Genomic DNA, 11,028 nt, shown 5'->3' with positions numbered 1-11,028 from the left:
AGAGAATGGGCTCGTTAGGGACAGTCAGTGAGGCTTTATCTGGGCAGGTCACACCTTAAACTTGACTGATTTTTTTGAGGAGCTCCATGAAAGTAGCAGTACAAGTAGATACCGTAAGCAAAGTTGTACGGTATGCTTGCCTTCATCCGTCCAGGCATGGAGTACAAGAGTCAGGAAATAATGTTGCAGGTTCATAACATTTTTGTTAGGCTGCATTTGGAGTATTGTGTGTAGTTCCGGTCACCCAACTATAGAAAGGACGCAGAGGTTTTGGAGATGATGCAGAGATGGTTTATCAGGATATCAGTTAATCAGGATACCTGGTTTAGAGGATATCAGTTAAAATGGAGGTTTAAGCAATTTTGGATTGTTTTCTTTGGAACAGAGAGATTCAGCATTGCCAGGGCCATGCAATTATGTTGCATTTCTCTAATTTAGATGGTCCCACAGAATTATGAGCTTCCACTGCTGCAACCAGAGTTGACTGGCTTCTGCTAGTGCACCTTCAGATGATGAATTTTGATTGGATTTGCAATTGCACATGAAGTTGCTCATCACTCCTACACCAGAAAAGATGGGATTCTAATTCTACACAAGAGTCTCGGCAAGATTGGTTTGAGACTCCTCTTTGCTCCCTGATATCCCCAGCTCTGTCAAAAAGTCTGTGTGGAAAGTACATTTAATTGTGCATACTCATCAGCCATTTTCTGAAGGATAATCCAAAGTCAACATCCTGGTTTTCTTGTCAGAAAATAGCTGTGTAACCACACCATTCAGTAAGCTTACACCTCCAATTCTTTCTGTGTGTCATGGGGCCTATTATGTGCAAAACATACCTTTCAGCTAACCTCAAAAGTACACACATAGTTAGTAGCTGAGCTGGCATCAAAGTGGTATATCAAATGATGGTTTATCTTCAATCCCTTATCACCTTTACACTATTACCCTGACAGGCTACAGTTCAATTAAAAACAAGGAGAAAGGTATGCAAGTGGCAGAGGGTATTTAGAACATTTGTAGCTTGCAAACCAGAGGAGTGTGGTATATCTCCATCCCAATTGAAGGACTGGTGGTGTGCATGAGATGTTAGGCTTTCAGTGGTAAGTGCAAGGTTGCAGTATGGAACCTGAAATTAGGTAGGAATCCCTCCCAGTACATTATTGATTGGGAATTTATTAGGGTAATCATCTTTTAGCAGTGATCATGAATAAAAGTATAGTTGGTAGGAAAATGTATTCACTGGTGCTCAATTGTTGACATTGGCCTGTATTGCCAACTCTTCCTGTGATCTTCCATATTAATCCGCAGATTGAGGAATGGAATTGTTTACTTGGATACCAGACATCACAAGACTGCACGAGGGCAATCGGAACAGCACCAGAACAGTGCAGAACCCATTATTTACTGTGCTGTGCAATTACTGTGCAGCAATAAAGCAACTGCTAAGGCCCCGATCAACAGATGTACAATCGTAACAGGATGCCATCACTAACTAGACAGATTGTTGAGAAACTGGAGTCGCATGCTTATTTGATAAGCAACTGAACAGCAGGTCTGGATGTGTACTGAATTTGCTCCAAGAGCAAACTGCATGAATTTGTTGTGCTATTTGAATCAGATGCAACATGCTTAGGTTCATCATATTTTCTGACTCTCTTTTCCATTTTTGGAGTTTTCCCAAATCAGATCCATTTCCATACAATTTTCTGAACTGAGATCATTGCTTCCAACATTGTATTTTCTGATTGAAATTCTGAATTGCAGCCACACCAAAACGTCACACATCTGCAAATGACATCTCTAGGAGATGAAGCCAGAGAATTAAGGGAAATAATGCAGAGAGGGAAACTAGAAACATTAGCCTGTTGCATATGACAAAGTGACAATTGAATATTAACAACCATTGGCACAACAATCGAAACCTTTAGAGCGGACATTTTGTATAATGATTTCTCAAACTATGTCACATCACAAATAGGACAAAAATGGAAAGGAATGGAAGATTAAGGGGATAACACCGACCCCTACCACCTATTAGATTGAAACAGTTCACAATGGCAAGCATATACGTGTTCAAAGCATGAGGAAAGTTGGATTAATCTCTCTTCCAGTTTGATTATCATAACTGTTCAGCTGCAACAGAAAACGGTAGCATGGAGGAAAAATGAAAGTGTGTGACGTGGAGACACAACACTGCCTGTCATGAACTCTGTGTATTCTTCCATTATTTAGCTTCCTTAAACAAATACCAACCCCTACTAGCAATCCATATTTTATCAATAAAACACAGCTTCAGCTGATAAACACCCAGCTCATTCACTATAATATCTCTCCAGCAGTAAAATACAGTATTTTTAATTAAGTCTTACCTGATCAGTTGGTTCCGTCTTGATGCGAACTTCCTCTTTCACTTGTATTGAACCAGACATCTTTGCTGCATTGCAGGGGTCCATTTTGTCCATTCCTTCTATTTTGGGCTTAATGTCCTTTAAAGTTAGTTCTTTTGGATCATCTTTATCCAACAGGTAGCGCAGTAGTGCATTATTCTCCTTCTTCTTTGGACTCATCTGTTCTTGCTTGATCACAGCATCGCCCACTGGTGTCATGCTACCAGAGTCCTGACATGACTCTTTGCCTGTAGCCTCTGCAGTAAGCTTGGCCACCTCAGCAGGAGAGTTGCCATTCTTCAGCAGCTTATGCAAAATTTTGTGTTTCTCTTGTAAAGAAGAGCCATGCAAAGCGGTTGCAGCAGAACCAGCTCCCGCTGTAGTCGAGGTTGAGGAAACTCCTGTCGGACTTGTGATGCCTGCAGAGGAATCCTTAATACTGGAATCTAAGTTGGAGTTTGTTAATGAAGTCAGCCCCATGTCATCCGATGGAGAGGTCAACAACTGTAAAAGCTTGGTATGGTTTTTGTTCTCATGGAATCTTCTTTGGCCCTCTAAATTGTCACTGTTAGTGAAAGGGTTCAGATTACTTTCCTTAATGTTCTTCTGCTCAGAATGAGCATCTCTACTTTCTGGTCGACCCACCGTGCTCTCAACTTGGTTATGTTCCCCATATAGGCCAGGAGATTTTTTTATATCCATGCCACCCATCTTTGATTGCTGGATCAAACTCACATTCGGGGAAGATTCCATTTTCTGACCAGGTGACGACAACGATGATAGGAGTGAAACTCCTAATCCTTCACTAATGGCTTGAAGTGCGTTGAGGGAACTGCTGGAGAAGGTGCTACTTCCTGTGCTGTTTACATGTCCCACCGGTGATTGAATCCCACCAGCTGAAGAATATTGACCAGGTCCCATTCGTGGACTTAGTCGATGCCTCGGTGAAAGCATCATGTTCTGCTGGGTGGTGTTCACTCCAGGGCTGCTGTGTGGGGGGCTGTTCATGGTGAGTGCATAGTTGTTACCCTGTAAACCAGGTGCCTGCATGCTTGGCCCTAAGTTCATTGCACTTGTAGTCCCACTTCCTGCACCAAATCTTCCCATTTGCCCCATAGAACTGGGGTCATTCATGCTATTTGCACCATAGGCCATACTGTTTTGAACTGGCATCCCTTGTCCTGTTCCCCCTGATGACATATTCATACTGCCCGTTGAGTTTGCATTTGCTGTGGAAAGCGTCTTCATCATTTCTTGCCCCATGTTGTTTTGATTCAACCTGCAACCATTCTGTTCCCTGCAGGGTGGACAAGATTACTGGAGGTGAGAGGCAACATCAACATTTTAACATGCCTTCACTGTGAGGGCAAAAACCCAAGCAGGGAATTCGCATTTTGACAATTACTGTATTTTATTAAATTAACAATGATTTCTACAGACATTTTGAATATCTGAACAGATATATCCCTCATCTCTACTGATATGGTTTAGACCCATGAACTTGTTAAGCACAGAAACAGGCCCTTCGGGCCCATTTGCCCAGCCAACAGAGCTGCCCGTCTATGCTCGTTGCATTTGCCTGGATTAGGCCCGTATGGTTCCACTCTTTTTCTATTCAAGTACTGGTCCATCACCGATTTTCCAGCACCCTTGGTTGCAGAGCCTTCCTGAATTATCCGTTTTGCCAGACCAACAGAGGTCACGGCCTTGGAGGGCCGGGATACAGGGCCACAAAGTCGGCTGCAGAAGTAGACTATGAGAATATGACAACTGGTTCCGGTCAGTAGGTGACAAATTCAGCAAGTTCCAGAGCCCCGGCCACAGGCGCCAAATTCCACCCGCTGGTTGGCCGTGGAAGTTGGCTACAAGAACTGATCTGCTGGTTCCAGCCCCAAGGGGCAAATTCGACCTGTCAATTGGCACGGAAATCCCGATAAGGTTGACATCAGCCGCCTGATGCCCCACTGGAGGCCTAGGTGCCCCACTGGCAGGACTCCGGAGTGGGGGCTGTTGACTAGATTAATGGGGGGGGGGCTGGACTACCAGTTGCCAGAAAATCAGTGGACCTGTACCTGTCCAGCTCTTTTCAACGTTGTATTTGTTTTTACCTCTTCCTTTGGCAGAACTTAACTATCTCTGAATGTGGAAAAATATACCCCTCAGATTTCATTTATATCTCTCCCCACTCACTTTAAACCTATGCCCTCCAGTTTTAGATTCTGCCCAGCCTAGAAAAAAAGACACGCCGACTGCTTTACTCATGCCCTCAATTTTGTAAACATTGATAAGATCACCCCTCAGCCTCCTACATTCCAGTACGAATAAACCTGGCCCATCCAATCTTTCCTTACAAGTGATTGAAAGCCATACATGTAATAAAATCAAAAGAAAATGTGATTCTTTATAATTGCCTATTAAATGCTCAAACTGCAGTCTAATGCAGGAACTGAAAATGACAATTAAGTTAATAGCTAATAGCATAAATCTCATATAAACCTAATGGTGTTGGCTATTATTGTAGAAACCCAAATCCTTTACAGAATCAACCAAGATAAATTAATGCTGAGTGCAAGCAAAACACAAAATAGGTTAAGTACATTAACCATGACGAGATACAAAGTAACTGCCCGTATGGCATGTTATGTACACGAGTTAGGCTTCTTAAAGGTCATTGATTCAAAGAAAGGGATCGCAGAAAGCAAAGCAGACCTGTGCTCATTTCAACAACCAAAAAAAAATGCTCTGCTCAAGAGTGGAGTTTACATAGATACCATGACTCTTGACACTTGACTGAACCATAAATATAGCATTGAAGCTTGAAGCTACAGCAGAAACTCTCAATTCACACTCAAAGATTAAAATTCAATTACACATCTGGGGTGGAATTCATCCTTAGTCACATATGCAGGACATAGCAAAGTATACATGTTCAAAGTTTGGCTCCAGTGACTAACCAGAGTCCCATTTCAGCTGTATTAGATATGCCTATGTGACCAGATTTTATCATTTAGCACATGCCACTTAAATTAATTTTAACCACAATAGGTCCTTAAGAATCCACTCGAGTTTATATGTATGGACAAGTGGATGCATATCTGCAATACAACTGCACTTTCTAACTTAACTAAGATTTGCTTTCCTGTACCTTTGAAGCAGATGTGTGGAGCCAAAGCCAAGGGATTCATTGGATGCTGGATTGCGCAATAGCTTGGTCTTGGTTTGTGCAGTGACGATAGTGCCATCTGACAAAGAGAACCGATATAGTGGACTCTCTGCTTGACCTTGCATCAAGGCTAGATAGGATGAGAAAAAGAATGTTATCGTACAAATGAACAGGCACCATCAATTTTATATTTTATTAAATTGGAGAGCCACCAATGCAACAACGGAATCTCTGCAAACATTTTTTTACAGTTTGTTACTTCACATTTTTTATTGTATGGTTTTCTTAGCAGACATTACATTAAAGTGGTATCATGGATGTGGATAAATTACATCCATATATATCTTTCCTTAAAGAGGAGATATTGCTTTAAAATTAGGACGCTCCAGCCACCCTTATTTTATAAATGTTTTTAGTAATACATTTTAAATTATCAAAACACACTCAGCACATGTTAAGAGAACTAATCCAATGATCTTTAATTGGCTCTAGGTTCAATTAATTAAATATTGTTAAAGTTCACTGTGCATGTCATAACATATCAAGCACTTAGCAAACCGCTAAGGTGAACAGGTTGGAATAAATAACACCAACCACATCCCCATCAAGATGGGCAAGCTCCTAGTACAATTTGCAACACGACAGCTTAAAGGCAATAAGGTATGATTAATCAATCAACAATAGGGAAAAGATTATTAATCAGATTTGTTATGTGCCAGTGAAGTCGTGGACCAGAATATCAGAGAGCATTTAGCTTCAATGCACCTTCTATTATTAGTTTATTATTGTCACGCGTACCTAGATACAGGGAAACATTTGGGTTTGCGTGCTATCCAGGCAAATCATACCATACACGAGTACAATCATACCATACACGAGTACAGCAGATAGTTTTATTAACTGCACTGACACAGAGTGCAGATAGAGTAAAAACAGTATTAGTAGTTTATAAAACACCACCATCTTTGAGCTTCAATTATGTTTTCGGTATGAAACTATGGTTGAAGACATGCCTTGTTTATAACATCCATCTCAATAAGATTCTCAACTCTCCTTTGGAATATCTGTAGGCATCTAATTACTTTTCACAATCCAACAACTATTCATTTCTCAGCTAATGCCATTAAACTGCACTTCACCTTCTTGGTAATGTCTTTTCAGTGACCATGGTTGTCCATCATTATGGTGAAAGAACCTCTGAATGCATCTCCTCACAAGATCTTCCCAACCTGGCTTCATCGAGGCACGCAGGGAACTTGGATCGATTGAAGTTATCTTGCCTAGAAATAAAAGGGAAAAGGAACTTCATACAAATCAATTTTAAAATTGGAACAGGGAAAGTAACAAGTGGATTTTGGCCAACATGCACTACTAAATATTCAGTCGCTCGGTCACTGCGTCTACAGAGCGTACTATGTACTACATATAATCAATACCAAATAATCACCAGCTTACAATGACAAGAACAGTAGATAAACAGTAGATGAATGGGAACTCAATGGGATACAAGGAGCTGCAGATTTTGGTTCACAAAAAAAGATGTATGGAGACTATCATTTCTAGATTTCCCTTCAAATTTGCACACCATCTTGATGCATGGAAACATAACATCATTCCTTCATTTTCACTGGTTTCATACACTGGAACTCGCAAGTAATGTAGGATTATCGTCATTATAAGGTCTGCAGCAAGTGAGGCAAGTGGTGCACAATTACTTTGCAACGGGCAGTTATTGGTATTGGCTTATTATTGTCATGGAAAACATAGTTTTGCCTGCTTTCCATTCAAATTATACCATACAAATAGTATCAAGCTATACACAAATACATGTAATGCAAGGAGAAAAAAATAACCAGAGTGCAGAATATAGTGTTACAGCTACAGAGAAAGTGCAGAAACAATAAAAGTGCAGGGGCCACAACTGTGCAGGTTTATTGGGGCTACACCCTTAGTTTATGAGAGATCCACTCGATAGTCTGATAACAGAAAGAGTCTGGTCCTGTATCTGGTGGTATGTTGTACCTTCTGCCTGACGGAAGAGTGAAGAGGAGGAAATTACCAGAATATAAATGGTCCTTGATTACTTTGACTGCTTTCCCAAGGCAGCGTTAGGTGTAGATGGGTCAAAGGAGGTTCAGGAGACTAGTTTTGTGATGGGTTAGTTATGGATGCTGGCTTTGCTATGATATCCACATCACATAAAATGAAGGCAAATTCTATTTATCTAAGGCTTCTTTGAGATACCAAAATATTCTAAAAGTTGCAATTCTCCATCAATGATTGTTTTACATTGACAATTTCAAGCCAATTCATATTTAAATAGATTGATAAAGATTGTGACATTAATCTGATTATGAGGCTAGATCAAAAATCATGGTATCACACCGTTTGATTTTTATGCTTTTCACAATACAATATTTCACAAGTTGTACATTGTGGTGTGGCTTGGTTGAATAGATTTAGAAACATATTTATTTTGTTGAGCTAGCTTAAATTCAACAATTGAGACTCAATTGGAAGGCAGTGAGTGAAGATGCTCAGCAAACGAGAGAGAAACAAATGTGTGCAACAATTGATCTTATGGTGGATAAAATCTTGGGAGGAATAGATCGGGTAAATGTGCAGTGTCTGTTCCAAACGCCACAGCATGGTATCGACACTAAATTTGATTTTTATGCCTCAAACAACATTGTATTTCCCAAGTTGTGCATTGTGGTTTAGTTTGGTTTTGGAATGGGGGAGGTAGGGGTGGGGACAGGGTGAGAAGAGTGGGTCACGTGTTAGTTGTGTGCCTCAATCAAAAGAGGTGTCGTTAGGAATATTAACTGAGGCAAAGTGATAAATTGAGGAATGGTGTGAAGAGGATAAGATTGAAGAGTTGAATAGGCTTAGAAACAGATTTATAAACTTAATCATATCTGCCTGCACATGATCCATACCCCTTCATTTCCTGCACATCCATGTGCCCATTTTAAAAGCCTCTTAAATGTCACTATCGCATCTGCTTTCACCACCACCCAATGCAACAAAAAAAAAACTTGTCTCACATCTCGTTTAAATGTTGCCCCTTTCACCTTAAAACTATACAATTCCTCTGTGCCTTCAGCTGCTGAGGCTTTAAATGAATTTGATTAAAATAGTTTAGTTTAGTTTATCGTCATGTGTACCAAAGTACAGTGTAAACCTTTTGTTATGTGCTAACCAGTCAACGGAAAGACAATACATGTTTACAATCGAGCCATGCACATGTACAGTAAAGTCCACTTTATAGTTAGATAAGATAGTCCAAGGGAATCCAATGAGGTAGATAGTAGATTAATAAATAACACATTTTCACAAAATGAATGTTACATGTATTAGAGGCATGGTAGACCTTTTTTATATTAGGTATGATTTCCCACAACACGCACCTGTCATGTCATGTCTTGTGACGAAGCTTTCAGGACTGGTGGGGAACTGTGATCTTTCCACTGGTGTAATTCGTCTTGCAACGCAAATCATACAGGACTGAAGATCTGGAGTAACAGAAATCAGGCTTCAGTTCCACTTTCCATGTTCAATAATCAACTCAAATATTCTTTACAATACATTTTATTTCACCATATTTACTTCCCTGGCAAATGGCAGTAACAAATGAGAAAACGTCTTCTTGTACTATCAGTCCTTTGAGACAACAGATCTTTACAGCTGGTGTAATAAAACTAATTAGTCGACAAATTGTCTAAGTTTAATGAGTTTGCATTCAGATTTAAAAAATTGGGTCATTTGTATCCATGCTCAAGCTTGTTTGAAGTCCAATTAGTTAAAGAATCTTGCAAATTGAACCCTAAGTTCGTGCAAAGTTAGATAATCTCATCTCAGGTTGGAGTGGTTTTGTAGTTGGTCACACATTACAGAACTTGGGGAAGGGAAATTAAATGCAGAAATATGTGACGCTGCATATAAATGAGCATTGAACGAGGATAGCACAACAATCAGCGGTGTTATCCTCGAAGATTAGCTAATCCATCAGGCATCACATGAATGAAATGGTCACAAAATGATGGAGTAACTCGGGTCAGGCAGCATTTTTCTGGAGAACAGATTAGGCACAGAACAGGGTTTGTCATTTATTCACAAAATGCTGGAGTAACTCAGCAGGTCAGGCAGCATCTCGGGAGAGAAGGAATGGGTGACGTTTCGGGTCCACAGGGTTTGTCATGTTTCCTATGGTCCTTTTTCAGTCTGAAGAAGGGTCCTGACATGAAACGTCACATGTCCATGTTCTCAAGAGACGCTGCCTCACCTGCTGAGTTATTGCAGCACTTTGTGTCTTTTTTATTGTAAACCAGCATCTGCAGTTTGTCTATATGAAATGGTGCTGAACATAATTTTCAACTAAGGAAGCATATCTGAGGATGTTGTTACCAGCAGAAATGACCCCCTTCGCGAGAGAAAGATTGTTTCCAAACATTAGCTCAACTTTTCCACATTCCCCGAATTTTCAGTTATCTTAATATTCCTATTTCTCTCACTATTTTTGTCGACAACAATAAGAATGATAATTGTCAAGTTATTGATTGATTGATATTGCATTTAAATCTAGAATAAAGTGCAGTAATTAGAACTGCCAGTCTGGATGGATGATTGAGTTGCAATAAAGGCCAATTTAATTTAAGAAAGCAACTAGTTCAGGTTGAGCAACAGAAAACAATTAGCAAACAATGGCTTGGAAGAAAGAGAGGGAAAAAAGAGGAGGCTTGTGAACTTTATGTTTCAGTATAAAGTAAAAATATATTAGTAAATGAAAGTATAACAACTAAAAAATCACTACTAGGGCCAGAATCATAACATTCCAGACCATACTTGATGTAATGCTTAAAAGGATACAAGGATAAAATTACAGGACCTAAGAACCAAATAATCCGCACAACAATGTTGAAACTGGCCGAAGTAAATAAATTCGTAGAGAAGTCTAATCCACCCACAACTAATGCAAAGAACATTACTACAAATTCACCTCATGCCACCCACTTGAATTTCATCTTCCATGTTGAAATATTATATGCTGAACATACAAGGGACTTACCTTCACCCTCTTCAGTTACAGCCTTGGGCTGAGAGAGTGCAAAGCACTGCATGGTTTCATATTTCTGACGAGGTTCGTGATTTCCGTTTGACTCCTCCAAAGAATCATAGGGAATCTGCACTAACATTCGACAATTGAATGTGTGGCTCTTCTGCCTCTGTGTTTCATTTGCCCAAGAAACTCCGTTCACTGGGGAAACATGAATGCAGATCATGAACACCAACTGATCAGACAATCTGAACATGCATGAGCTGGCTGTATCAAAAAATGCTTGCAAACCTGTTAAGTATACCAGCTCCTTAATCTACATCAAACCCTGGTTGGATGATTCAAGGAGTAGTGTGTTTAACTCTGGTCATCACATAATAAAATGGATAAAAAGGCAATAGAGAGTGTGCTGAGAAGATTTA

At 40.0% G+C, this 11,028-nt stretch overlaps 1 protein-coding gene across 4 annotated transcripts in view; it reads right to left on the bottom strand.

Annotated features, from left to right (window-relative positions):
• The window catches only part of LOC144604390 (nuclear receptor coactivator 3-like), a 179,809-nt gene that overhangs the window by 27,131 nt on the left and 141,650 nt on the right, over positions 1 to 11,028 (bottom strand). For all 4 annotated transcript variants that reach the window (XM_078418738.1, XM_078418739.1, XM_078418740.1 and 1 more), the window contains 5 exons: positions 10,619 to 10,807; positions 8,961 to 9,065; positions 6,690 to 6,830; positions 5,533 to 5,680; positions 2,370 to 3,684 (listed from right to left, as the gene is read on the bottom strand). In XM_078418738.1, the coding sequence (XP_078274864.1) occupies positions 2,370 to 3,684; positions 5,533 to 5,680; positions 6,690 to 6,830; positions 8,961 to 9,065; positions 10,619 to 10,807 (1,898 nt within the window). The remainder of the gene's footprint in view (positions 1 to 2,369; positions 3,685 to 5,532; positions 5,681 to 6,689; positions 6,831 to 8,960; positions 9,066 to 10,618; positions 10,808 to 11,028) is intronic.

This window comes from Rhinoraja longicauda, chromosome 22, assembly GCF_053455715.1.
Source record: "Rhinoraja longicauda isolate Sanriku21f chromosome 22, sRhiLon1.1, whole genome shotgun sequence".
Taxonomy (NCBI): domain Eukaryota; kingdom Metazoa; phylum Chordata; class Chondrichthyes; order Rajiformes; family Arhynchobatidae; genus Rhinoraja; species Rhinoraja longicauda.
Note: the sequence above shows the minus strand (reverse complement) of the source record. Positions and strands in the feature narration are given on the sequence as shown.